The 23,828-nt window shown below is 44.2% G+C and overlaps 1 protein-coding gene across 26 annotated transcripts in view; it reads left to right on the top strand.

Moving 5' to 3' along the window:
• WDR59 (WD repeat domain 59) overlaps nt 1-23,828 on the top strand; it is a 116,665-nt gene that overhangs the window by 60,235 nt on the left and 32,602 nt on the right. For 14 of the 26 annotated variants that reach the window (XM_065536635.2, XM_074027612.1, XM_074027610.1 and 11 more), the window contains 9 exons: nt 6,531-6,608; nt 8,474-8,630; nt 13,903-13,982; nt 16,282-16,414; nt 16,547-16,671; nt 19,515-19,679; nt 21,030-21,125; nt 21,290-21,446; nt 21,969-22,038. In XM_065536635.2, the coding sequence (XP_065392707.1) occupies nt 6,531-6,608; nt 8,474-8,630; nt 13,903-13,982; nt 16,282-16,414; nt 16,547-16,671; nt 19,515-19,679; nt 21,030-21,125; nt 21,290-21,446; nt 21,969-22,038 (1,061 nt within the window). Of the gene's footprint in view, nt 1-3,168; nt 3,300-6,530; nt 6,609-7,857; nt 7,877-8,473; nt 8,631-13,902; nt 13,983-16,281; nt 16,415-16,546; nt 16,672-17,361; nt 17,478-19,514; nt 19,680-21,029; nt 21,126-21,289; nt 21,447-21,968; nt 22,039-23,828 lie in introns of those variants that run through there. The other 12 variants (XM_074027622.1, XM_074027619.1, XM_074027620.1 and 9 more) reach the window with 6 other exon arrangements.

Here is a 23,828-nt window from a genome sequence, read left to right as displayed (position 1 = left end):
GCTGGAGTGCAGTGGCCGGATCTCAGCTCACTGCAAGCTCTGCCTCCCAGGTTTACGCCATTCTCCTGCCTCAGCCTCCCAAGTAGCTGGGACTACAGGCGCCCGCCACCTCGCCCGGCTAGTTTTTTGTATTTTTAGTAGAGACGGGGTTTCACCGTGTTAACCAGGATGATCTCGATCTCCTGACCTCGTGATCCGCCCGTCTCGGCCTCCCAAAGTGCTGGGATTACAGGCTTGAGCCACCGTGCCCGGCCCTAACTGTATTTTTCTACCCATTAACCATCCCCACTTCTGGCTCCCCCTGCTCTACCCTACTATGCTTCCCAGCCTCTGGTAACCATCATTCTGCTCTCTTCATGAGTTCAATTTTTTAAATTTTTAGCTCCCACAGATGAGTGAGAACATGCAAAGTTTATTTTTCTGTGCCTGGCTTGTTTCACTTAACAAAATTTCCTCTAGTTCCTTCCATGTTGTTGTAAATGATAGGATTGCATTCTTTTTTATGGATGAATAGTACTCCATTGTGTATATGCACCATATTTTCTTTTCCATTTGTCTGTTGATGAACATTTACTTTGCTTCCAGAAATTACAGCAGTTCTACTCCTCCTCTCTCTACCAGTCCTAGCCGCTGGCATCCCCATTACTATTAACAGACCGTAACCTCAATACCACTTTCTTTGATCCAGCTGGAGGAGGTGATCCCATCTTGTATCAACATTTATTCTGATTCTTCGGTCACCCTGAAGTCTATATCCTCATCCTACCAGGGATCGGAATACCTTGCCTATTGAGAATAATACTGCAATAAATATGGGAGTGCAGATATCTGTTCGCTATACTGGTTTCTTTTCTTTGGGGTATATACCTAGCAGTGGGGTTGCTGGATCATACGATAGTTCTGCTCCGTGGTGGCTGTACTAATTTACATTCCTGCCAACAGTGTATGAGGGTTCCCTTTTCTCTACATCCTTGCCAGCATTCATTATTGCCTGTCTTTTGGATAACAGCCATTTTAACTGGTGTGAGATGATATCTCATTGTAGTTTTGATTTGCATTTCTCCGATGATCAGTGATGTTGAGCATCTTTTCACATACTGTTTGCCATTTATATGTCTTCTTTTGAGAGATGTCTGTTCAGATCTTTTGCCATGTTTTAATTGGATTATTAGATTTTTTTCCTATTGAGTTGTTTGAGATCCTTATATATTCTGGTTATTAATCCCTTGTTACATAGATAGTTTGCAGATCATTTTAGATAGTTTGCAGATCATTTCTCCCATTCTGTGTATTGTCTCTTCTATTTTTTTTTTTACGACAGAGTCTCGCCCTGTCATCCAGGCTGCAGTGCAGTGGTGTGATCTCAGCTCACTGCAACCTCTACCTCCTGAGTTCAAGCGATTCTTGTGCCTCAGCCTCTCGAGTAACTGGGCTTACAGGTGCACACCACCACACCTGGCTTATTTTTGTATTTTTTTTTTTTTCAATAGAGACAGGGTTTCGCCATGGTGGCCAGGCTGGTCTCAGACTCCTGACCTCAAGTGATCTGCCCGCCTTGGCCTCCCAAAGTGCTGGGATTACAGGCACAAGCCAGTGTACCCATTTCATGGAGTATTTTAACATAAAACTAAGGACAGTTGCATAACTTCTTTCAATGTAGCTATCTCACATAAGGCAAATCTGGTCTTACAAGAACAGGGAAAAAAGCTGGGCGCAGTGGCTTATACCTGTAATCTCAGCACTTTGGGACGTTTAGGCAAGCAGATCACTTGAGTCCAGGAGTTCAAGACCAGCCTGGGCAACATAGGGAGACCTTGTCTCTACAGAAAAATAAAAAAAAGTAGCCAGGTGTGGTGGTGTGCCCTTGTAGTCCCATCTACTCACAAGGCTGCTGAGGCAGGAAGATCACTTGAACTGGGGAGGTCAAGGCTGCAGTGAGCCATAATCCTGTCACTATACTCTAGCCTGGGCTACAAAGTGAGATTCTGTCTCAAAAAAAAAAAAAAAGCTGGGCGCGGTGGCTCACACCTGTAATCCCAGCACTTTGGAAGGCCGGGGTGGGTGGATCACGAGGTCAAGAGATCGGAATCATCCTGACCAACGTGGTGAAACCCTGTCTCGACTAAAAATACAAAAATTAGCTGGGCGTGGTGGTGCATGCCTGTAGTCCCAGCTACTCGGGAGGCTGAGGCAGGAGAATTGTTTGAACCTGGGAGGCGGAGGTTGCAGTGAGCCGAGATCGCGCCCCTGCACTCCAGCCTGGCAACAGAGCAAGATTCCATCTCCAAAAAAAAAAAAAAAAAAGAAAGAAAGAATAAAGAAAAGGGGGAAGAAAAAGAATCCTTGATACTTTCCTCTTCAAGTCCAGGATCTGGTTCTTTAAATACACATCTTGTGACATGGAAAAGATCTTTCAAAAAAACAGCCATTGAGTAAAGTTTCTCTTGCTGCCACCAAATGTGTCCCTTGGACTGAAAATGAGAAAGCTGAGATTTTTTTTTTTTTTTAAAGAGCAGCAAATCTAAAACATTAGAAGTTTATTAGAAGTTGTTTTTTTTTTTTTTTAATTTTCTTCCTAGAAATTCTTTGTTTTTGTTTTTGTTTTTGTTTTTGTTTTGAGATGGAGTCTCACTCCGTTGCCCAGGCTGGAGTGCAGTGGTACAGTCTCAGCTCACTGCAGCCTCCACCTCCTGGGTTCAAGCGATTCTCCTGCCTCATCCTCGCAAGTAGCTGGGACTCCAGGCGCGTGCCACCTTGCCTGGCTAATTTGTGTATTTTTAGTAGAGACTGGGTTTTACCATGTTGACCAGGCTGGTCTTTAACTCCTGTCCTCAGGTGATCTGTCCGCCTCAGCCTCCGAAAGTGCTGGGATTGTAGGTGTGAGCCACCGTGCCTGGCTTCTTCCTAGAAATTCTTGAGTTTTCTCATTTTATGTTTAGCTATTTGATTATTAGTCTTGAATCAAAACAGGGATGCTATTAAATTTAGCAGTTATGCCATCTAAACTTTTCAATCTAAATCATTAATTTTTTTTTTTTGGAAATAGGCAAAATTACACTCACACGTCTGCTCAGAAATGACTGCGTTCACCTCTTCCCACGCACTCAATGGAGGAACCTCATCCAGCCCTCAGGCAGGCTGGGGAACTAAGCAAGAGTTTACAGCTGGGTGTTTGCCTGTTCCTGTGTGCTGTGCTCTGTAATACTCGTTCATTCATATTGTGCATTAAGTAGAGGAACAGCTTCTAAGATTTATTAACACCTCATTGTTGGCACATAGAACGCTCCCTTACATTCCAGGTTGGCTCATTTGTATATTTCTTTGGGATATCGTGATTTTCTTTTGAGAGGAGAAAAGGTCACCCACTTCGAACTCTATTTAGATTTTTCAGAAGGTTATGAAACTCCAGACAAGTCATTTCCATTTCCATTCAGGCTTATTCACAAAATTATTAACCAAACCAAGCAAAACCTTTGGAAAGTCTCTTCCTTTGCTCTAAAACCATGTAAAACCAGCTTTAAACCATTTTGAATATTTTAAAGTGTAGTAAGAGATTTGTGGGTCTGAATATATATCCCTATACTTTATTAAGTCTCTAAAAGTTTTGAAACAGAGAAGGCCAGCGTGACAGTACTTGTGTGGGTCATATCCTTCTACAGCGAAGGTTATGATTATTAAAGGCCGTTATCAAAACTAGTTTCTTTTGTAAGGAGGAGGAAAGTACTTCTCACATCTGTGGCTTGTTGGCCATCCTCACTTTGGGGAAATTTTCAACCATTATTCACTCTTCAATTTTATTTATTTATTTTTTTGAGACGGAGTCTCGCTCTGTCGCCCTGGTTGGAGTGCAGTGACCGGATCTCAGCTCACTGCAAGCTCCGCCTCCCGGGTTCACACCATTCTCTTGCCTCAGCCTCCCGAGTAGCTAAGACTACAGGTGCCCGCTACCTCGCCCGGCTAGTTTTTTGTATTTTTTAGTAGAGACAGGGTTTCACTGTGTAGGCCAGGATGATCTCGATCTCCTGACCTCGTGATCCGCCCGTCTCGGCCTCCTAAAGTGCTGGGATTACAGGCTTGAGCCACCGCGCCCAGCCACTCTTCAAATATTACTTCTGTTCTATTCCTTCTCTTTCCTTTCCTCTGGAACAATAATTATACATCAGCTGGGCGCGGTGGCTCACACCTGTAATACCAGCACTCTGGGAGACCGAGGCAGGCAAATCACCTGAGGTCAGGAGTTCAAGACCAGCCTGGCCATGGTAAAACCCCATCTATACTAAAAATAACAAAAAATTAGCCAGGTGTGGTGGTGCGTGCCAGTAATCCCAGCTACTTGGGAGGCTGAGGCAGGAGAATCGCTTGAAATCGGGAGGCAGAGGTTGTAGTGAGCTGAGATCGCGCCATTGCACTCCAGCCTGGGCAACAAGAGCGAAACTCCCTCTCAAAAAAAAAAAAAAGTATATATTTATTAGACTTCTTCACTGTTTTCTGTATAGTCTGATACACTTTTTACTTTTTTATTTAAAACATTTTTTTTGAGACAGGGTCCTGCTCTGTTGGCCACGCTGGCATGCAGTGGTATGATCATAGCTCACTGTAACCTTGAACTCCTTGGCTCAGTCAGTCCTCCCACTTCAGCCTCCCAATTAGCTAGGTGAGGAGACGGGGTCTTGCTTTGTTGCCCAGGCTGGTCTTGAACTCCTGACGTCAAGTGATCCTCCTACCTTAGCCTCCCAAAGCACTGAGATTACAGGCATGAGCCACTGCACCAGCCTTGAAAACCTATGAAATACACATATGCAGAGTTGCATGTAACTGCCCCCCACACAGTCAGGGTATGGAACAGTTCCATGACACTGAAGAGCCACCTAGTGTTATTCCTTTGCACTCATACCCTCTCCTGCCCCTAACCTCTGGCAACCACTTGTCTGTTCCCCATCACTATAATTTGTTCTTTTTGAGAAGGGCTTTTTTTTTTTTTTTTTTTTTTTTTTTTCAGATGGAGTCTTGTTCTGTTGCCTAGGCTGGGATGCAGTGGTGCTGTCTTGGCTCACTACAACCTCTGCCTCCCGGGTTCAAGCAATTGTTGTGCCTCAGCCTCCTGAGTAGCTGGGACTACAGGTGTGTGCCACCATGCCCAGCTAATTTTTGTACTTTTGGTAGATATGGGGTTTCACCATGTGAGCCAGGCTGATCTTGAACTCCTGACCTCAAGTGATCTGCCTGCCTTGGCCTCCCAAAGTGCTGGGATTACAGGCATGAGCCACTGCACCCGGACTAGTATATAACCTTTTAAGGTTGTCTTTTTTTCATTCAACATAATGCCTTTAAGAGTCATCCAAGTTGTTTTAAAAAGTAATAATGCATAGACTTTTTAGTACTCAGTAGTATTCCACTTATGGATATGCCACCATTAATTTTCTGTTGACCCATTTAAGGACATTTGGACTATTTTTGGTTTTTGGTGATTGTGAATAGAGCCACTATAAACATTCATGTATAGGTTTTTGTGTGAACAGACATTTTCAATTTTCTAGGGCAGTTATGTAGGAGTGGTATTGCTGGGTCATATGGTATGTGTACTCTTAACTTTATAGGAAATTGCCAAAGTAGCCGGGAGTGGTGACTCACACCTGTGATCCCAGCACTTTTGGAGGCCAAGGTGGGAGGATTGCCTGAGCCCAGGGGTTCGAGACCAGCCTGGGCAACATGGCAAGATCCCATCTCTATTAAAAAAAGAAATTGTTACAGCAATTTCCAGAGTGATTGCTGTCATCTAGTTTTGAAAATAATTTCCTTAAAACAGTTCCGAGTTTCACTCTTGGCTTTCCTGCCTTTGTGACAAATGCTGGAGTTCTAAGAGTATGTGCCCCTCACGTTAGACGCATAGGTGTCTCTAAGGTAGTTTGTGTGGCTCACTTTGTGTGCTCTACAGTTTGAAGAACTGCACCTCAGGCGTTGGAGGATGATAGCGGGTGTGGACTTGAATGGATTGGCTCCTAGGTTCTCACACAGCTGCCTTTTTCCTTTGTGACCTTGCACATTATGTCTTGTCTTTATATAGCCTCTGCATTTAAAAAAGAGATTAAAAACATGCATTATGTGGTTGGTACAAAGATTAAATGGGAGAAAAAAGTTCTAAATATATGTCTGAAATGTAATGAGTAGTCAGGATACTTCAGCTATTGTTTTGAAATTACCTGCGTGATGTAAACGTGATACAGGATCAAACACGTCTCTTTTAATTTTCAGCTCTAAAGGTCATTTCAAAATCAAGCCTGTTGATAGTGACCTGCCCTGATTAGTGGTCCTCATAAAGTCCAGAAATTCTCCTGTAATGTTTTAGAAATGGAAAGGGAGGTTTCTTTGTGTCTCTGTCACAGTAGTATGGTTATAGGAGCTGAACTAAAAATATGCTGTTGAAGTGTATCTTTAGAGGACCAGAAGCAATGAGTTCAAAGGCTATGCTTATTTCAGTAGAATTTTTTATGGCATTTATTTCACAAACGATCTTGCTTGCTCTCTTCTAGTTCTGGGATTACCGCCAGCCTCGGAAATACCTCAATATTCTTCCTTGCCAGGTGCCTGTCTGGAAGGCCAGATACACAGTGAGTGAGCCACCCTGCCTCCTGATAGGAAACTTCTTTTTGGGTGTTCCAAAAACAAGGAGCCCAGGGACATGTTCTCTTATTTTCTTTGTGAGGTGATTTTATCTTTCTCTCTTGGTTTAGTGGTGGGACAAATTTGATAATGATGGCATAAATGCTGTTAACTATTTCAAATTTTATTCTTGGCTGGTCGCAGTGGCTCACACCTGTAATCGCAGCACCTTGGGAGGCCGAGTCGGGTGGATCATCTGAGGTCAGGAGTTCGAGACCAGCCTGGCCAATGTGGTGAAACCCTGTCTCTACTAAAAATACAAAAATTAGCCAGGTGTGGTGGCGCACGCCTGTAGTCCCAGCTACTTGAGAGGCTGAGGCAGGAGAATCTCTTGAACCCAGGAGGCAGAGATTGCAGTAAGCAGAGATTGTGCCACTGCACTCCAGCCTGAGTGACAGAGTGAGACTCCATCTCCAAAAAAATAAATAAGTAAATAAAATAAAAACATTTTATTCTTTGAGTGTTGGGTAAGTATCTATATCAGAATTGCTGATCAAAGCTCCACAGAGAAGCTAGGCCATGTAAAGATACTCACTAATGATAGGGCTGGCAGCAGGGTAGATGGAGAGAGCGTCAGGAGGCTTGAGGTCTGTCAGTTGTGGTGGAGTGAACTCTGGCTTTAAATTCAGAAGACCTGGGCTGGGGGTCATGCTCTATCATTTAATACGGATGTGGCCTTGGGGAAGCCATTTGATGTTTTTGAGCAGAAATTTCCTCTACTGTAGAATATGAATAGTAATTTTTACTATGCCCTCCTTTTTTTTAAATTGTGATAAAATCCACCATTTTAAAGTATACAATTCTGTGATTCACAAGCTGACTTTCTTTTGAAATAACTTATATGAATGTGCTTTTTAAACCATTAAATGCTACAAATAGAGTGGTTAGGCAACTATCAACCTTCCAGTAATTTTCCATTGCCACATGGGTGAGAGATAATGTATTTCCTTTAATGTCAATCTGAAAGCTAGCACAGGGATGAATAAAGCTACCTTTATATATTCGACTGTCACCATGGGGAGCAAAAAAGATAACTTGGGTATTAAGATAACTTGGGTATTAAGCTGGTTTTGCACCTGGGATCACTTGCCAAGAAATCAGACACCCTTCTTATGAATTGAAATACTTTTCTGGATTAATATGTTTGCTTTAAAAAATAAACAGAAAAGTCCAAGAGTGCTACCAGGAAGGGTGATGAAGATAAATGTGCTCTTAGGTGACTATTTATTCCTTAAATAACAGTCTAATTCAACTAAATGGACCCCTTAGCTACCTAGCAGATTGGGTTTTGCCAAGTAAAACATGTCAGTCCTGAAGTGAGCAAGTTTTCCTCTGAGCAGTTGCGGTGCTGGGGAGGCGGGAAGGTGATGCTTCACATGGATGGCGTGTTTCTGGTGCGTTTCCACGTGGCAAGAATTAGGTTTGCTGCTCCAGGGATTTTCCCTGTCAGCCCTGCATGCTCATTCTGGGAAAGCACTTAGTAACTCTTGAGCTACTCATGGAGAGTAGCTAGGATGTGAAACAGTGTGTTTCAGTGCATAGCAATCAGAACCATTTGCTTATTTTAAAATTTTCAAAGTTCTTCAAGCGCTTGCCTCAGCCTGAGTTTTTACTTGCTGTGGTGTCTTCCGTAAGCAAAGAGAAAAGTAACGATGTTCAGCTTACGGTGTTTGGGGAAAATTTCTCCAGATGAGTTGGGGCCTTCCATTATCTAATTATTTTACTTAGGAAGAATTCCAGGTTTGGAAACTCAAGACTCAGCCGATCCTCCCTGAAATAATCTGATCATCTGCTTTTGCCTTCTCTGCCTTAGCCTTTCAGCAATGGATTGGTGACCGTGATGGTTCCCCAGCTGCGGAGGGAAAACAGCCTTCTCCTGTGGAATGTCTTTGACTTGAACACCCCAGTCCACACCTTCGTGGGGCATGATGATGTGGTGCTGGAGTTCCAGTGGAGGAAACAGAAGGAAGGTGAGTGGCAGAGGCCTGCTGCCGACTTTCTTTCTGAGCTCTGGTGACAGCAGTGCTAGTCAGTGCTGCCGTGGAGTCCAGTAAGGAAGACATAGAGAGAGCTAGGCTTTAGGAACCAGAGAGCCAGGACTGTTGCCATCTTTCATCATAGGTGGGTAAAGGGACTATATAAGGCTGCTGTTCCTCTTCCAAATTCTGTCCTCTTAATTTTCAGTGTAGTCTCTCTTGCTTGGAAGAGATCTGCTCCAGTAAGAGATGGAAGATAGAGATTTGCTGTTGGATCGTTTCTGGGACTGAAAGACTCTGGGCTCAGAAGTCCAGGACATTTACCCCTTGCCACTCTGTTGATGAGGGAGACCCAAGGTGGTCGTTAGGACTGCCTACTACATACCCTCAGTTGTCTTCATAAGCACGTAGTGCTATTTTACCTCCCAGCCCTTTGAAGATAGATTTGGCTGATAGACTTGCTTTGATCATGACACATGATGTGGTCCCTCCTGGGTTGAAAGGTTAGGGGCTGATGTGCAGTTAAACGCCCTGTTTGCCTCTGCCACATCAGTTGGCAAAGCTCAAGATAGAGCTGCTTCCAGCACATCCTGGCACGAGGATGAGGCGGAGATGCAGAGCAACCGAGGTGTTGGGATGGTTTGTTATTGCAGCTTCATCATCCAGCCCTCACTCATGCAGGACCCCAGTGTAATGGGAGTCAAGAAGCCGCAGCCTCAGTTTCTCCATCAGCTCACCATGCAAGTTTAGATACAGCCTGTCTTTTCTTGCGATCGTTTTGCCATGATCTCGAAGTGTTTGACAGAACACAAGTTTATTTGTTGGTGTTTTCATGTTGCACATGGGAAGCCAGGCAGGTGGAGTGATGTGACTTGTCCAGGGTCCCCGGAAAGGTCTCTAGTGGACCTGGGATTAGAGCAGTCATCTTCTGTCCCAGCTTGTTTGTGACTCTCATAAACTTCTTCCAGAATATTTATTAAAGAGACTCTTTTGGCCGGGCGCGGTGGCTCACACCTGTAATCCCAGCACTTTGGGAGGCCGAGACGGGCGGATCATGAGGTCAGGAGATCGCGACCATCCTGGCTAACAGGATGAAACCCCATCTCTACTAAAAATACAAAAAATTAGCCGGGCGTAATGGTGGGTGCCTGTAGTCCCAGCTATTTGGGAGGCTGAGGCGGGAGAATGGTGTGAACCCAGGAGGCGGAACTTGCAGTGAGCCGAGATGCGCCACTGCACTCCAGCCTGGGTGACAGAGTGAGAATCTGTCTCAAAAAAAAAAAAAAAAAAAGATACTCTTTTGATCATCCTGTTAACTTTCCTATGCATGTTTCCAAAATCTCTCTTGCTTCTAGAAACATGAGGCTGCCTGATGTTTATCCCACCAATTGCATGCATGGGTTTTGGCTTTGAACTTAATCTCTTGCATTTTGCCGTAGAAAACAGATGATGTGGCCAGGCGTGGTGGCTCACGTCTATAATCCTAGCACTTCAGGAGGCCAAGGCGGGTGGATAACTTGAGGTCAGGAGTTCGAGACCAACCTGGCCAGCATGGTGAAACCCCATCTCTACTAAAAATACAAAAAAAATTAGCCAGGCCTAGTGGCACATGCCTAGAGTCCCAGCTACGTGGGAGGCTGAGGCAGGAGAATGACTTGAACCCTCAGGCAGAGGTTGCATTGAGCTGAGATCGCACCATTGCACTCCAGCCTGGGGAACAGAGCAAGACTCCGTCTCAAAAAAAAAAAACAACAAGAAAACAAAACAGATGATGTGATTTCCTCAGTCTAGCGGGAGGGGTTGACCGGTAGTTTTGGATGGAAATAAAGTTTTTAGGAACCCATTTTTAGTTACTGATGTTGTCTTTAAGCTGGTGGGGTGAGTTATGTAAATTGGAACTGCCTGGCCAGTAGCAATTTTGAGTACAAGTTACTATTTAACTTTTTTTTTGTTTGTTTTAACTGTGAAAGAGGGGAATAATACACACTGGGGCCTACTTGAGGACAGAGGGTGGAGTGGGGAGACGATCAGAAAAAAATAACTGTTGGGTACTAGGCTTAGTACCTGGGTGATGAAATAATCTGTACAGCAAACCCCTGTGACACGAGTCACATGTGTAACAAACCTGCACATGAACCCCTGAATCTAAAATAAAAGTTTAAATTAAAAAAATTTTTTTTTACTGTGAAATATGTATTTGAAAATTACATGGAACATGTATAGTGCAACAAATAATTATAAAGTGAAAATCTATGTAATTACCATGCAGGTCAAGAAAGAAAATGATGCCAGGAGCCCCAAAGCTTCCTGATCATAACCCCCTCCTTCCCTGAGAGCACTACTCCCCTAATGCTTAGGATAACCATTACTGGATTTTTCCTGTGTGGTTTCACTGCCTATTTATGAATCCCTAGGTAGTTTAAGTTTGCCTGTTTCTGAACCTTTTACAGATTTAATTATCATGCATGTGTGTTTATTCAAATGTTCCTTATGATAGGGTTATGTCCCGATAAACCCATTGTAAGTTGAAAATGTCATAAGTAGAAAATTTATTTTAGGCCGGGCACCGTGGCTTACACCTGTAATCTCAGTACTTTGGGAGGCTGAGGTGGGTGGATCACGTGAGGCCAGGAGTTCAAGACCAGCTTGGCCAACATGGCAAAACCCCATCTCTACTAAAAATACAAAAATGAGCCAGGTGTGGTAGTGCGTGCCTGTAGTACCAGCTACTTGGGAGGCTGAGGCAGGAGAATCTCCTGAACCCGGGAGGCGGAGGTTTCAGTGAGCTGAGATTGTGCCACTGCACTCCAGCCTGGAGACAGAGCGAGACTGTCTCAAAAGGAAAAAACAAAAACAAAACAAAAAAAACAAACATATTTTACCCACCTAACCCACTGAACATCATAGCTTAAGTAGCCTACCTTAAACATGCTCAGAACACTTCTATCGGCCTACGTTTGGGCTAAATCCTCTAATACAAACTCTATTTTATTTTAAAAAGTGTTGAATATCTCATATACTTTATTGAATACTGTGCATTATGTTAAAATTGTGACAGTTTCACGCCATCATAAAGTCAAAAAATTGTTAAGTTGAACCATTGTAAGTTGGGAACCATCTGTATTTTACTTCTTTCTCAACCGAAGGTTGTTCCAGTTTACTTTTACTGCCATGTCTTCGTCATCGATTTTTTTTTTTTTTTTTTTTGAGGTAGGATCCCACTGTGTCACCCAGGCTAGAGTGCAGTGTGGCACAAACATGGCTCACTGCAGCCTCGACCTCCTGGGCTCAAGCAGTACTTCCACTTCAGCCACCTGAGTAGCTGGCACTACAGGAGTGTGCCACCACGCCACCTAATTTTTTGTGTTTTTGTACCGATGGGTTTCACCATGTTGCCCAGGCTGGTAGTAGTCATCAAGTTTTATTGGACCACTTCATGCTTTGATTTTACTGTGGGGAAGGATTTCTCAAAGAGGTAGGAAGTGAGTCAGGATGTTGTGGCCAGGGGACAAGGATGCCTCCTGAGGGAAGCAGTAGTCCTTGGTTTCAGGTGTTGCTGACAGATCAAAATGTAGAATAAGAGAAAAGCATTTAACTGACCAAATCGGAAGCCATATAATCATTAAGAAAGGAGTTCCAGGCCAGGTGCAGTGGCTCACGCCTATAATCTCAGGACTTTGGGAGGCCAAGGCAGGTTGATCACTTGAGGCCAGGAGTTCGAGACCAGCCTGGCCAACATGGTGAAATCCCATCCCTACCAAAATATTAAAAAAAAAAAAAAAAAAAAAAAAAAAATTAGCCAGGTGTGGTAGCGCGTGCCTATAATCTCAGCCACTCGGGAGGCTGAGGCAGGAGAATTGCCTGAACCAGGAGGCAGAGGTTGTTGCAGTGAGCCAAGATTGCATCACTGCACTCCAGCCTGGGTGACAGAGTGAGACCCTATCTCAAAATACAAAAAATTAAATAAATTAAAAAAAAAAGGCGTTCCAAAAGCAAATTGAGGAGAGAAGCCAGATCATAGGGTGGCACAAACAGGGGCAGCAGGAACCGGTTTAGGGAATGAAGTTACTCTCAAAGCCAAGGCGTAGAATTAGCCAATTGGGAGAGGCTGCTGCCCTCTCTGTTGGAAGGCAGGGAGAAGATACAAGAGAGTCGGGGAAGCAAAGGGCCCTTTGGGACCAGCTGGGGAGGCACAGGTCGAGGGGTTGAGTTAATTTGTAACCTTTAGAAAGGAATTAGGCACCTTTTCCTCAAAGTCAGGGGCATGAAGAGAGGCCAGATGTAGGGTCAGAAGATTGTTGATGTGGACATGAGGCAAGACGGTGGCACTTGTAACAAGCCATGGTTCAGAATAGTTGCTCTCTGGCTGACCATGCCTAGTTTTATATGAAATATTGAGGAGTGAAATTTTGGTTGAAGGTGGTGACGCAGAGAAGGAACCAACTCACCCTGTGACCTTGGACAGATCATATTCTCTCGCCTCAGTTTCCCCATCCATTAAGTTAAGAAATTGGATGAAATTATTTCTAAATTCTTTGCTCTCTGAAGGTGGCTGTGAAGGAGATTCTAGGTACTGCAAAATTATCTGCAAATGTCCTGATCTTCCAAGAAGTTATTTCATAAAGTACCCTGAACCTTTTCAGGATAATCCCTTTGACCAGACTTAAGATGAAAATATGATTCAGTCAAGTAAGAACATTAAGGATTGATTATTCATTTTACAAAGAGATGCATCACTTTACCAAAAAATTCTTTTGAATGGTAAGATGCTGTGATGCATTTGAAACAACCCATTTTGCAAAAATATGTTCATCTCCAGCTCCTTGAGAGCATGTAAAAGGAGGAACATTTGCAGAGGTGAAAGGTTAGTGTCACATTAAATCCTAGCATCGCTCTTTACCTGGTAATTTGCCAGTTAGTATTTCACTTCATTTAAGTTTCTGCTCAAATGTCATTTCCTTGGGGAGTTCTATCTAAAAATGGTTCCACCGTCAGTCTCTGTCCTCTTATCCTGTGTTATTTTTTATACCAGATGTTTTATCAGATATTTACTTGTCTATTTCTACCCCTGGAATGCACTATCTATGAAGATAGAAATTATTTTATTCATGATCTAGTCCCGGTACCTAGAATAGTGCCTGGCATTTCAGAGATGTTCAGTAGATATTTGTTGAACGGATGGATGAATCTCACTCCATTTCAACCTATAGCAAAATGGATGTTGAATCCAGAAGAATTTCCAGGATTCTTATTTGGTGATTTCTAGGGTCCAAGGACTATCAACTGGTGACGTGGTCCCGGGATCAGACCTTGAGAATGTGGCGGGTAGATTCCCAGATGCAGAGGGTATGTATTCAGTGCTATTGTGGAGAAATGTACCTGGATCCACCAAAAATATAAGATTCAGGATTTGTGGAAATTAGAGGTTACAAGATAAACTTTTTTTTGTTTTGTTTTTGAGACTGAGTCTCACTCAATCTCCCAGGCTGGAGTGCAGTGGCATGATCTTGGCTCACTACAACCCCTGCCTCCTGGGTTCAAGCAATTCTCTTGCCTCAGCCTCCCGAGAAGCTGGGATTACAGGCGCCCACCACCACACTAGGTTAATTTTTGTATTTTTAGTAGAGACAGGGTTTCACCAAGTTGGCCAGGCTGGTCTCGAACTCCTGACCTCAAGTGATCCACCTGCCTCAGCCTCCCAAAGTGCTGGGATCACCGATGTGAGCCCCCGTGCCCGGCAGGATAGACATTTAATACGTACTTACTGGTTGGCTAAGTGGCTGGTGTGTACCACATCAAGGCTTTGAGGTCTTTAAGAACCAACTTCAGTATTCAGCACTTTAAGGCCAGAGAGCCTCTAAATGTCTTTCCCTCCCTTATTCTAGCATAAGATAGTATGGGTAGCTCCCTGATCATGTGCCCTGTGGGCTTCATTTCTTTCTCTTCTTAATGGACTAAGAAGCCTACCTTGTACTCTGCAAATGCTTAGAGGCTTCTACATCCATCAACAACACCGCTTCTATGAAGCTGTTTGTAACTTTTTCCCGATAAATGATGTCTGTTTCTTACATGAACCACAGTAGTACCTGGTATGAGCTGCTTTGTTGGTCCTTGCTCTTCTCTGCCTTATCACAGGGCTCTGTCCTCTCCTCATTTGATGGCTAAATTTCTTGACAGTGGGAAGGTGTCTCACTTGTATTGGATCTCCCACAGCACTTGGCACACTGCTTTGCACAGAACGAATAGAAAATACTGGATAAAAATTTCAACACTGCTTAGTATGAAGTCACTCTTGAGCAATTTGGTCAAATCTCCTTACTTTATTGCATTTTCTTTTTTTTTTCTTTTTTTTTTTTTGAGACGGAGTCTTGCGCTGTGGCCCAGGCTGGAGTGCAGTGACCGGATCTCGGCTCACTGCAAGCTCCGCCTCCCGGGTTCACGCCATTCTCCTGCCTCAGCCTCCCGAGTAGCTGGGACTACAGGCGCCTGCCACCTCGCCCGGCTAGGTTTTTTTTTGTATTTTTCAGTAGAGACAGGGTTTCACCCTGTTAGCCAGGATGGTCTTGATCTCCTGACCTCGTGATCCGCCCGTCTCGGCCTCCCAAAGTGCTGGGATTACAGGCTTGAGCCACCGCGCCCGGCCACTTTATTGCATTTTCAATCTGTTTTCTCCGAAAGGTACAATTTGCGCCAAAATGCCTTGAGGTTATGATTTTTTTTTTTTTTTTTTGAGACAGAGTCTCTTTCTGTTGCCCAGGCTGGAGTGCAGCCACGTGATCTTTGTTCACTGCAACCTCTGCCTCCTGGGTTCAAGTGATTCTCCTGCCTCATCCTCCCAAGTAGCTGGGATTACAGGCATCCACCACCATGCCTGGCTAATTTTTGTCTTTTTAGTAGAGACGGGGTTTCACCCTGCTGGTCAGGCTGGTCTCAAACTCCTAACCTCAGGTGATCCACCCACCTCGGCCTCCCAAAGTACTGGGATTACAGGTATGAGCCACCACGCCTGGCCGGTTATGGTATTTTTGCTCCTGGATTAGCTGAATAACACCATCAAGGATTGGAGTTTAAATTAATTTTTTTTCTGAGGCTTGCATAAACTCCAAACATGATAAAAAAATTTCCAGGGCTGAATAATAGAGTCTATTATCCCGAGTCTTTAACCAGGGAGAGTTGGCAGTGGGTAAAATCTATTTTGATTATGTCAGCTCTTGGCTGACACATCTCCATCCTTTGCCATTCCCATTTTTTTTTTTTTTTTGGAGACGGAGTCTCGCTCTGTCGCCCAGGCTGGAGTGCAGTGGCCGGATCTCAGCTCATTGCAAGCTCCGCCTCCCGGGTTTACACCATTGTCCTGCCTCAGCCTCCCGAGTAGCCGGGACTACAGGCGCCCGCCTCCTCGCCCGGCTAGTTTTTTTTTTTTGTATTTTTTAGTAGAGACGGGGTTTCACTGTGTTAGCCAGGATGGTCTCGATCTCCTGACCTCGTGATCCGCCCGTCTCGGCCTCCCAAAGTGCTGGGATTACAGGCTTGAGCCACCGCTACCGGCCTGCCGTTCCCATTTTTAAGTCAGAACTCTTTAATCAGACATGACTATCATTTCCACTGACTTCTCTAGAACTACATCTTCTACCCTTTGTTTCAGCTTTGTGCAAATGACATATTAGATGGTGTCGATGAATTCATTGAGAGTATTTCCCTTCTGCCGGAACCCGAGAAGACCCTGCACACTGAAGATACAGATCACCAGCACAATGCAAGCCATGGGGAGGAAGAAGGTAATTTGTCAAACTGATGTCTCAGGTGAGGTGCCACTCTACGCATTGTAGAGTTGTGGCAGATACCCCAGACCTATTCTCTGATTCATTTTCAAAAATGCTTTCCAACATTGAACTTCTCTCTCCTGCTAGCCCTAAAGGAAGATCCCCCTAGAAATCTCCTGGAAGAGAGGAAATCAGATCAATTGGGCCTGCCTCAGACCTTGCAGCAGGAATTCTCCCTGATCAATGTACAAATCCGGAATGTCAATGTGGAGGTACTTAGTTTAATCAGCTGTATCTCATGTTTGCTGATGGCAGTTTGTGGGAGAGAGAACCATTTCAGCCACGATTTCGGTTAGCAAATAACTTCGCAGCTTTAACAGAACTCTCTCTGCTTGCTTTTTTATTTCCTGGGTTTTCTGGCCAGGCGCGGTGGCTTACACCTGTAATCCCAGCACTTTGGGAGGCTGAGATGGGCAGATCACTTGAAACCAGGAAGCCAGGAGTTCGAGACCAGCCTGGCCAACATGGTGAAACCCCGTCTCTACTAAAAAAAAAAAAAAAAAAAAAAAAAAAAAAAAAAAAAATTAGCCAGATATGGTGGTGGGCACCTGTAGTTCCAACTACTCGAGAGACTGAGGCACAGGAATCACTTGAACTTGAGAAGCAGAGATTGCAGTGAGCCAAGATCGCACCACTGCCCTCCAGCCTGGGTGACAGAGCAAGACTCTGTCTCTAAATAAATAAATAAATAAATAAATGGATGCAGACTTTGTTTCTAACCCTATTCTTTTCTCCTAAGATGAGCCAAAGGAGAACCTGACGCTTGTGTGCCTTAGCGCCTCCTTAGATGCTCCAGCATCTCATTTTACTATAGAGGAAGATACTTAGGCCCAGGAGGCTTAGTAATTTGGCAGAAGTTGCTGCTGAAGTTAGGGGCAGAGTTGCCTTGGGAAGCCAAACCTCCAGCCCCTCCAGGGCACTCTCTGTGCTGTGCTGTGCTGTGCTGTGCTGTGCTGTGCTGTGCTGTGCTGTGCCATCTTCCCTCAGGCTGGCCATTTCCTGGTGATTTCGATTCATAGTAAGAAGGCGACCTAAATTTCTTTGTTCACTTAGCCTGTGGAACATTTACTCTTTTTGTGGGGGCAAGTATTGAAAGTCTTTGCTTTAGAAAATGGAGTATCTCTCCAGAAAGGAGTTTTAAAGCTTGATTAGTTTTTCCTTTACCCAAATATGTGCTGTTACATAACTATCTCATGTGGCCTTTAAAACAAGTCTGCTGGCTGGGTGTGGTGGCTCACGCCTGTAAGCACTTTGGGAGGCTGAGGTAGGCGGATCACGAGGTCAAGAGATCGACACCATCTTGACCAACATGGTGAAACCCCGTCTCTACCAAAAATACAAAAATTAGCTGGGCGTGGTGGTGTGCGCCTGTAATCCCAGCTATTCGCAAGGCTGAGGCAGGAGAATCGCTTGAACCCGGGAAACAGAGCTTGCAGTGAGCCAAGATTGCGCCACTGCACTCCAGCCTGGCAACAGAGCAAGACTCTGTCTCAAAAAACAAAACAAAAACAAAAAAAAAGTCTAAGTGGTTTTAGCCTCACTTTATAGCTGAGGAAACAGAGACATCAAGAGAAGAAATGTCCAAGATCAGCAGGTATTTGGTGGAAGAAATAACATGTGAATCCAAGTCTCCAGATTTCCCACATGTGGTTCTCGTCACTTTACTACAGCTGCTGTCTCTAGTTGGCAGCACAAGAAATCGAAAGATATAAAAGATTCTTTGCTTAATTAGTGATCTATATCAAGTCAGTTTATACTCCCTTTGTCGCATTTGAGGACAGTGTGGATTCCTAGTGATCTAGTTGAAGATCTTGATTCCTTTCTTTGAGAGTACTTTAAAAAAATTATTGAGATATAATTCACATACTATAAAATTAATCTTTTTGGTTTTTTTTTGAGATGGAGTCTTGCTCTGTCCACCCAGGCTGGAGTGCAATGGCACTATCATGACTCACTGCAACCTCTGCCTCCCGGGTTCAAGTGATTCTCCTGCCTCAGCCTCCCAAATAGCTGGGATTATGGGCATACACCACCACACTCAGCTAATTGTTTTTTGTATTTTTAGTAGAGATGGGGTTTTTGCCATGTCGGCCAGGTTGGTCTTGAACTCCTGACCTCAGATGATCTGCCCGCCCTGGCCTCCCAAAGTGCTGGGATTACGGGTGTCAGCCACCACGCCCAGCCAGAATTCCCCTTTTTAAAGTGAATAATCTGGCGGTTGTGGGTATGTTCACAAAGTTGTGCAGCCATTACCATTGTCTGATTCCAGAACATTTTCATCATTCCCAGAAGAAACCGCATACTCATGAGCAGTTCTTCCCTATTTCCCTTTCCCCCAGCCCCCGGCAATCCCAAATCTACTTTCTTCCCCTATGGATTTTCCCAGGAGCACTTTTTAAGTTGAGTCTGGTGTTTAACTTCTTCCTGCTTTATTTTCCCATCTCAAAGTAAATATAACAAGTTTTAGGCTACCCCACAACTTGGGGAGGAAGCTTCGTTAAAGTCAGAATACTTTGAACTTCACAGTGGCTCACGCCTGGAATCCCAGCATTTTAGGAGGCCAAGGTGGGCGGATCACTTGAGGTCAGGAGTTTGAGACCGGCCTGTCCAACATGGCGAAACTCCATCTCTACCAAAACAAAATAAAAAAACCAAAAAAACAAAAACAAAGATTCCCTGGGCATGGTGGCGCCTGCCTGTATTCCCAGTATTTGGGAGGTAGGAGGTGGGAGAATCACTTGAACCCAGAAGGTGGAGGTTGCAGTGAGCTGAGATTGTGCCACACTGCACTCCAGCCTGGGCGACAGAGTGAGACCCTGTGTCAAAGAAAAAAAAAAAAACTTTCAGCTTATTCCATTGGTATGAAAATTTAATAATCTGATATGAAAATTTAAGAATCTTTTTGAAAATGAATTGTCTTCCACACAAATTTGTCTTTGTAGAGTCTTTCCCTTCACCCAATTACTAGGAACATGGAGCGTTCAGTTAAATGCACGTGCATCGAAAGACGCTTTGTGGTTTGTTTGCAAAGCCATTGTGGATTTGTCTCTTGCAGATGGATGCGGCAGACAGGAGCTGCACGGTGTCCGTGCACTGCAGCAACCATCGCGTCAAGATGCTGGTGAAGTTCCCTGCTCAGTATCCAAACAACGCCGCCCCTTCCTTCCAGTTTATTAACCCCACAACCATCACGTCCACCATGAAAGCTAAGCTGCTAAAGGTAGGGGTCTGGGTTCCCAAATTCTCCTGCTGTTCTGCATCATTGTCTAGACTGAGTAGGAAAGAAGACTGAAAACTCTAGTAGATGAGATTCAGAAGTCATCTGTTTCATACACACACTAGTGTTAGCAACGTAACCTCTGCACTTGCCATTTAGTTTCTGTAGAAAACGTAAGAGCGGTGGTTCTTAACCTTTTTTGGGTCATGGCCTTCCTCAGAAAAATCTACACAATGATTGCATATGGTTTGAGAAATACTGCCTATAAATATGTGAATTGCATATAATCTGTCCACAGATCTCATTAACGTTATGCATTCATCTCAGGTTATGAGATTTGCAATCTAATTTCATTTAGGAGTCCAGGTTAGGAGCACTGCAGTCCAATTTCGTTTATGTGGAAACAACAAGCAAGATGTATTCTGAAGCTAAAAGATATTTTACAATTAGAAAAAAACATGTGTAAGGTCATAAAAAAAATTTTATCCCATAGAAGGAGCTGGTGTTATCCTAGAGGTAGGCTGGCTAGCTGCACAGTGGGTGTCCAGATGGAGGTGCCACAGCCTGACATCAGTGTTTAATTCTGCAGATTCAGAGACTTGATGTGTCAGTTCATCCAGAGCAAATCAGGTGGAATCTCCATGACAAAGCCCCATGAGCCTCTTCATACCCCTTGTTCAGTTTGAGCAGTGTCACAAGTAAAGGGACTGGAGTTTTTTTGGCAAACTCAGGCCAACCTGAATGTTGCTCATTTTTTGCCCGGTTTGGGTCGTGGACACTTGATTGTTACGCTTTGTTGGGGTATCACATGGAACTAGGACGTTTTCAAGTGGCTTAAGGATCTCTGAAATGCCAGTAACTCAGATCTTGTGGTATTTGACATGTTAAACTTGGAATCTGAATATGTCGTTGCCTAGTTTGGACATACAAAAAAGATAGATTTTTCTATTAGTATAAAATGATACGATTAGATTGCAAATTTTTTTTGTGAAAAATCAGACCTTTTCCCAGTGCAGTGGCTCACTCCTGTAATCTCAGCACTTTGGGTGGCCGAGGCGCATGGATCACCTGAGGTCAGGAGTTCAAGACCAGCCTGGGCAACATGGTGAAACCCCATCTCTACTAAAAATACAAAAAGTAGCCAGGCGTGGTGGCGCATGCCTGTATTCCCAGCTACTCGGTAGGCGAATCACTTGAACACGGGAGGCAGAGGTTGCAATGAACCGAGATCGCACCACTGCACTCCAGCCTGGGCAACAAAGACAGACCCTATCTCAAAAAAAAAAAAAAAAACAGAATAGCCTGTCAGAGAAATGTGTTCCTCTTCTTGACTGTGTTTTGGGCCTTTTCTAGATCCTGAAGGACACGGCCCTGCAGAAAGTGAAGCGTGGCCAGAGCTGCCTGGAGCCCTGCCTGCGCCAGCTCGTCTCCTGCCTCGAGTCCTTTGTGGTGGGAAGCATGAAACTGTTGTACCAACTTATGCTTTGGGGTTTTGTTTCATTTCTTTCTCCCTAAAATCATGGGCTTTTTTTTTTTTTTCCTGCTGGGTGCTTATTTTGTAATTCAACTTCAAGACAGGTTGTGGTTTTAGCTTATGGAATTTTAAATTTCAGAACCAGGAAGACAGCGCTTCCAGCAATCCGTTTGCACTGCCCAACTCCGTCACACCCCCGTTACCGACTTTTGCTCGTGTGACCACAGCCTACGGGTCGTACCAGGATGCCAACATTCCGTTTCCTAGGACTTCTGGGGCCAGGTTCTGTGGAGCAGGTGGGTCTCTTTGGTTCTCTGATTCTAGATTTTGAGAGGGAGCAGCTAAGAATGCCATAGATTCTGTATAAACATCTTGAGCAACAAATGTTTGCTTTTAGTCCCAGAGAACTCCAACGAGACTTTCATAGTAGCGTGGCAGGGTGTGAGGTCCAGTCGGGGTCTCTGGACTTATCCTAAGAGTGTGCACCATTCTGGTGGTCTTAACTTTCTTCATTCTGATGAGCTTGGGTTTGAGTCTTTACTCAGAGCCCTGAGTCTTAGCAGGGGACAGTCCCCTGGTAGGGAGCCTTAGAGTCCCGCTGATGACTCTGCCCCGTCCACCTACATCCTCTTTCCTGGACTCGAGTGCTGACCTTTGTTCTTGGTAAGGGTCACCGCAGTCGTGATTCTTGCAGCTTATGAAAATGTGTCTTACCCTCAGGTATACAGAGATAGAAGAAAGACTGGCCAGTCCTGCCTCAGGATTTCCCACGTCCAGCTTGTTGACACTGACGGCTCATGTGATGTCTTCTTCTTTAGGTTACCTGGTGTATTTCACAAGGCCCATGACGATGCATCGGGCGGTGTCTCCCACAGAGCCTACTCCGAGGTGAGTGCGGGAGATGCAGAAGCCACTCTACGTTCCCGTGCCCAGAGACCTGGGAAGGACCATGGAGTTTGTCTTTGGACAATGCGTTTTAGTTCTTCAGTAAACTCCTATTACAAGATTTATTTGAGAAAGATTGAAGTCAATTAAGTTGCAAGAAAGCTGAGATTTCTGCTGTACAGTTATTAGCAAACCATTAGAAGAAGTAGATTGATAAAAGCTCTTGTCAAAACAAGGCAAATTGTTTTTAAATATGCCTTTCCCCTATTGCTAGCATATTATTTATTATTTGTTTTTGATTATTTTATTATTCAATTTAACATTAAGTAAAACTGGAAAAATAACAAAAAAACCATCTGTAGTTTCACAACATTAATATGCCACTTCTGATATTACCAAACAATGTGTAATTTTATAACATTATGTAAGTAGTGCACTGGGAAAACAGAAACGAAATTTTTTTTTTTTTTTTAAGATAGGATCTGGCTCTGTCACCCAGGCTGGAGTGCAGTGGCATGATCATAGCTCACTGCAGCCCTTACCTCCTGGCTCAAGTGATCCTCCTGCCTCTGCCTCCCAAGTAGCTGGGACTACAGGCGTGCACCACCATGCCCAGCTAATTTTTGTATTTTTTTTAGAGATAACGTTTTGCAGTGTTGCCAGGCTGCTCTCAAACTCCTGAGCTCAAGCAGTCCACCTGTCTCAGCCTCCCAAAGTGCTGGGATTAAAGGCATGAGCCGCCATGCCCGGCCTGGAAGTTTTAAATTACAATGTGAAAGCCTTTCTTTGCCTTTTCCCTGTTTTGGAGATAATCATGTTTAACAACAGAACATGTTTCTGTCTAGTCATTGTTTTTCTGTGCTTTAAAAAAAGTTTTTCTTTATAGGCAATCTAGTGTAGCAGATACGAATATGGACTTCAGAGCCAACGTGTCCAGATCCAAATTTTGGCCCTGTCATTTTATGCCCTTGGGCAAGTTATCTCAACTTCAGCTTCAGTTCCTTCAACAGTAACATGGGATGATCGTAGCACCCACCACCTGTAGTTGCTGGGAAGATTAAGTCCCTCTAAAAACATTTAAAACACCACCTGGTATATCGGAAGTGCTCTGTGTGTCCTGTTATGATTACTGGGTTTTAAAACTTTAGGATTATACAGTAGACTTCTGGTTCTGCAGGCTGGTGACCAAGATATAATAACTTGCAAAGCTCCCTGCTGCAAACCCCTGAAGGCGCTGGATACAGTATAATCAGCATAGTCATTGTATTAGTCCGTTCTCACACTGCTATAAAGAACTGCCCAAGACTGGGTAATTTATAAAGAAAAGAGGTTTAATTGACTCACAGTTCCACATGGCTGGAGAGACCTCAGGAAACTTAAAATCGTGGCGGAAGGGGAAGAGGCACATCTTACATGGCAGCAGGCGAGAGTGTGTATGTGAAGGAGAAACTGTCAGATCTTATAAAACCATCAGGTCTGGTGAGAACTCACTATCATGAGAACAGCATGGGGGACACAGCCCCCATGATCCAATCACCTCCCACTCTGTCCCTCCCTCGACATGTGGGGATTGTGGGGATTACAATTCAAGATGAGATTTGGGTGGGGACACAAAGCCTAACCATATCAGTTATGAATGAATAGCTGAGCCAACAAGAAAGAAAGAGAACTGAATGGGAGAACTGTGTGAGCAGACACTGCTGTTTTGCCAAGAGGTGGTCAGTCTCTGCAGTAACCTGGGCAGATGTGACCTGGGCCCCATGGGAACTGGGGTTCAGTACTAGGGAATACCT

This window comes from Macaca fascicularis, chromosome 20, assembly GCF_037993035.2.
Source record: "Macaca fascicularis isolate 582-1 chromosome 20, T2T-MFA8v1.1".
In the NCBI taxonomy this organism is placed as follows: domain Eukaryota; kingdom Metazoa; phylum Chordata; class Mammalia; order Primates; family Cercopithecidae; genus Macaca; species Macaca fascicularis.
This window is presented reverse-complemented; position numbering and strand designations above follow the sequence as displayed.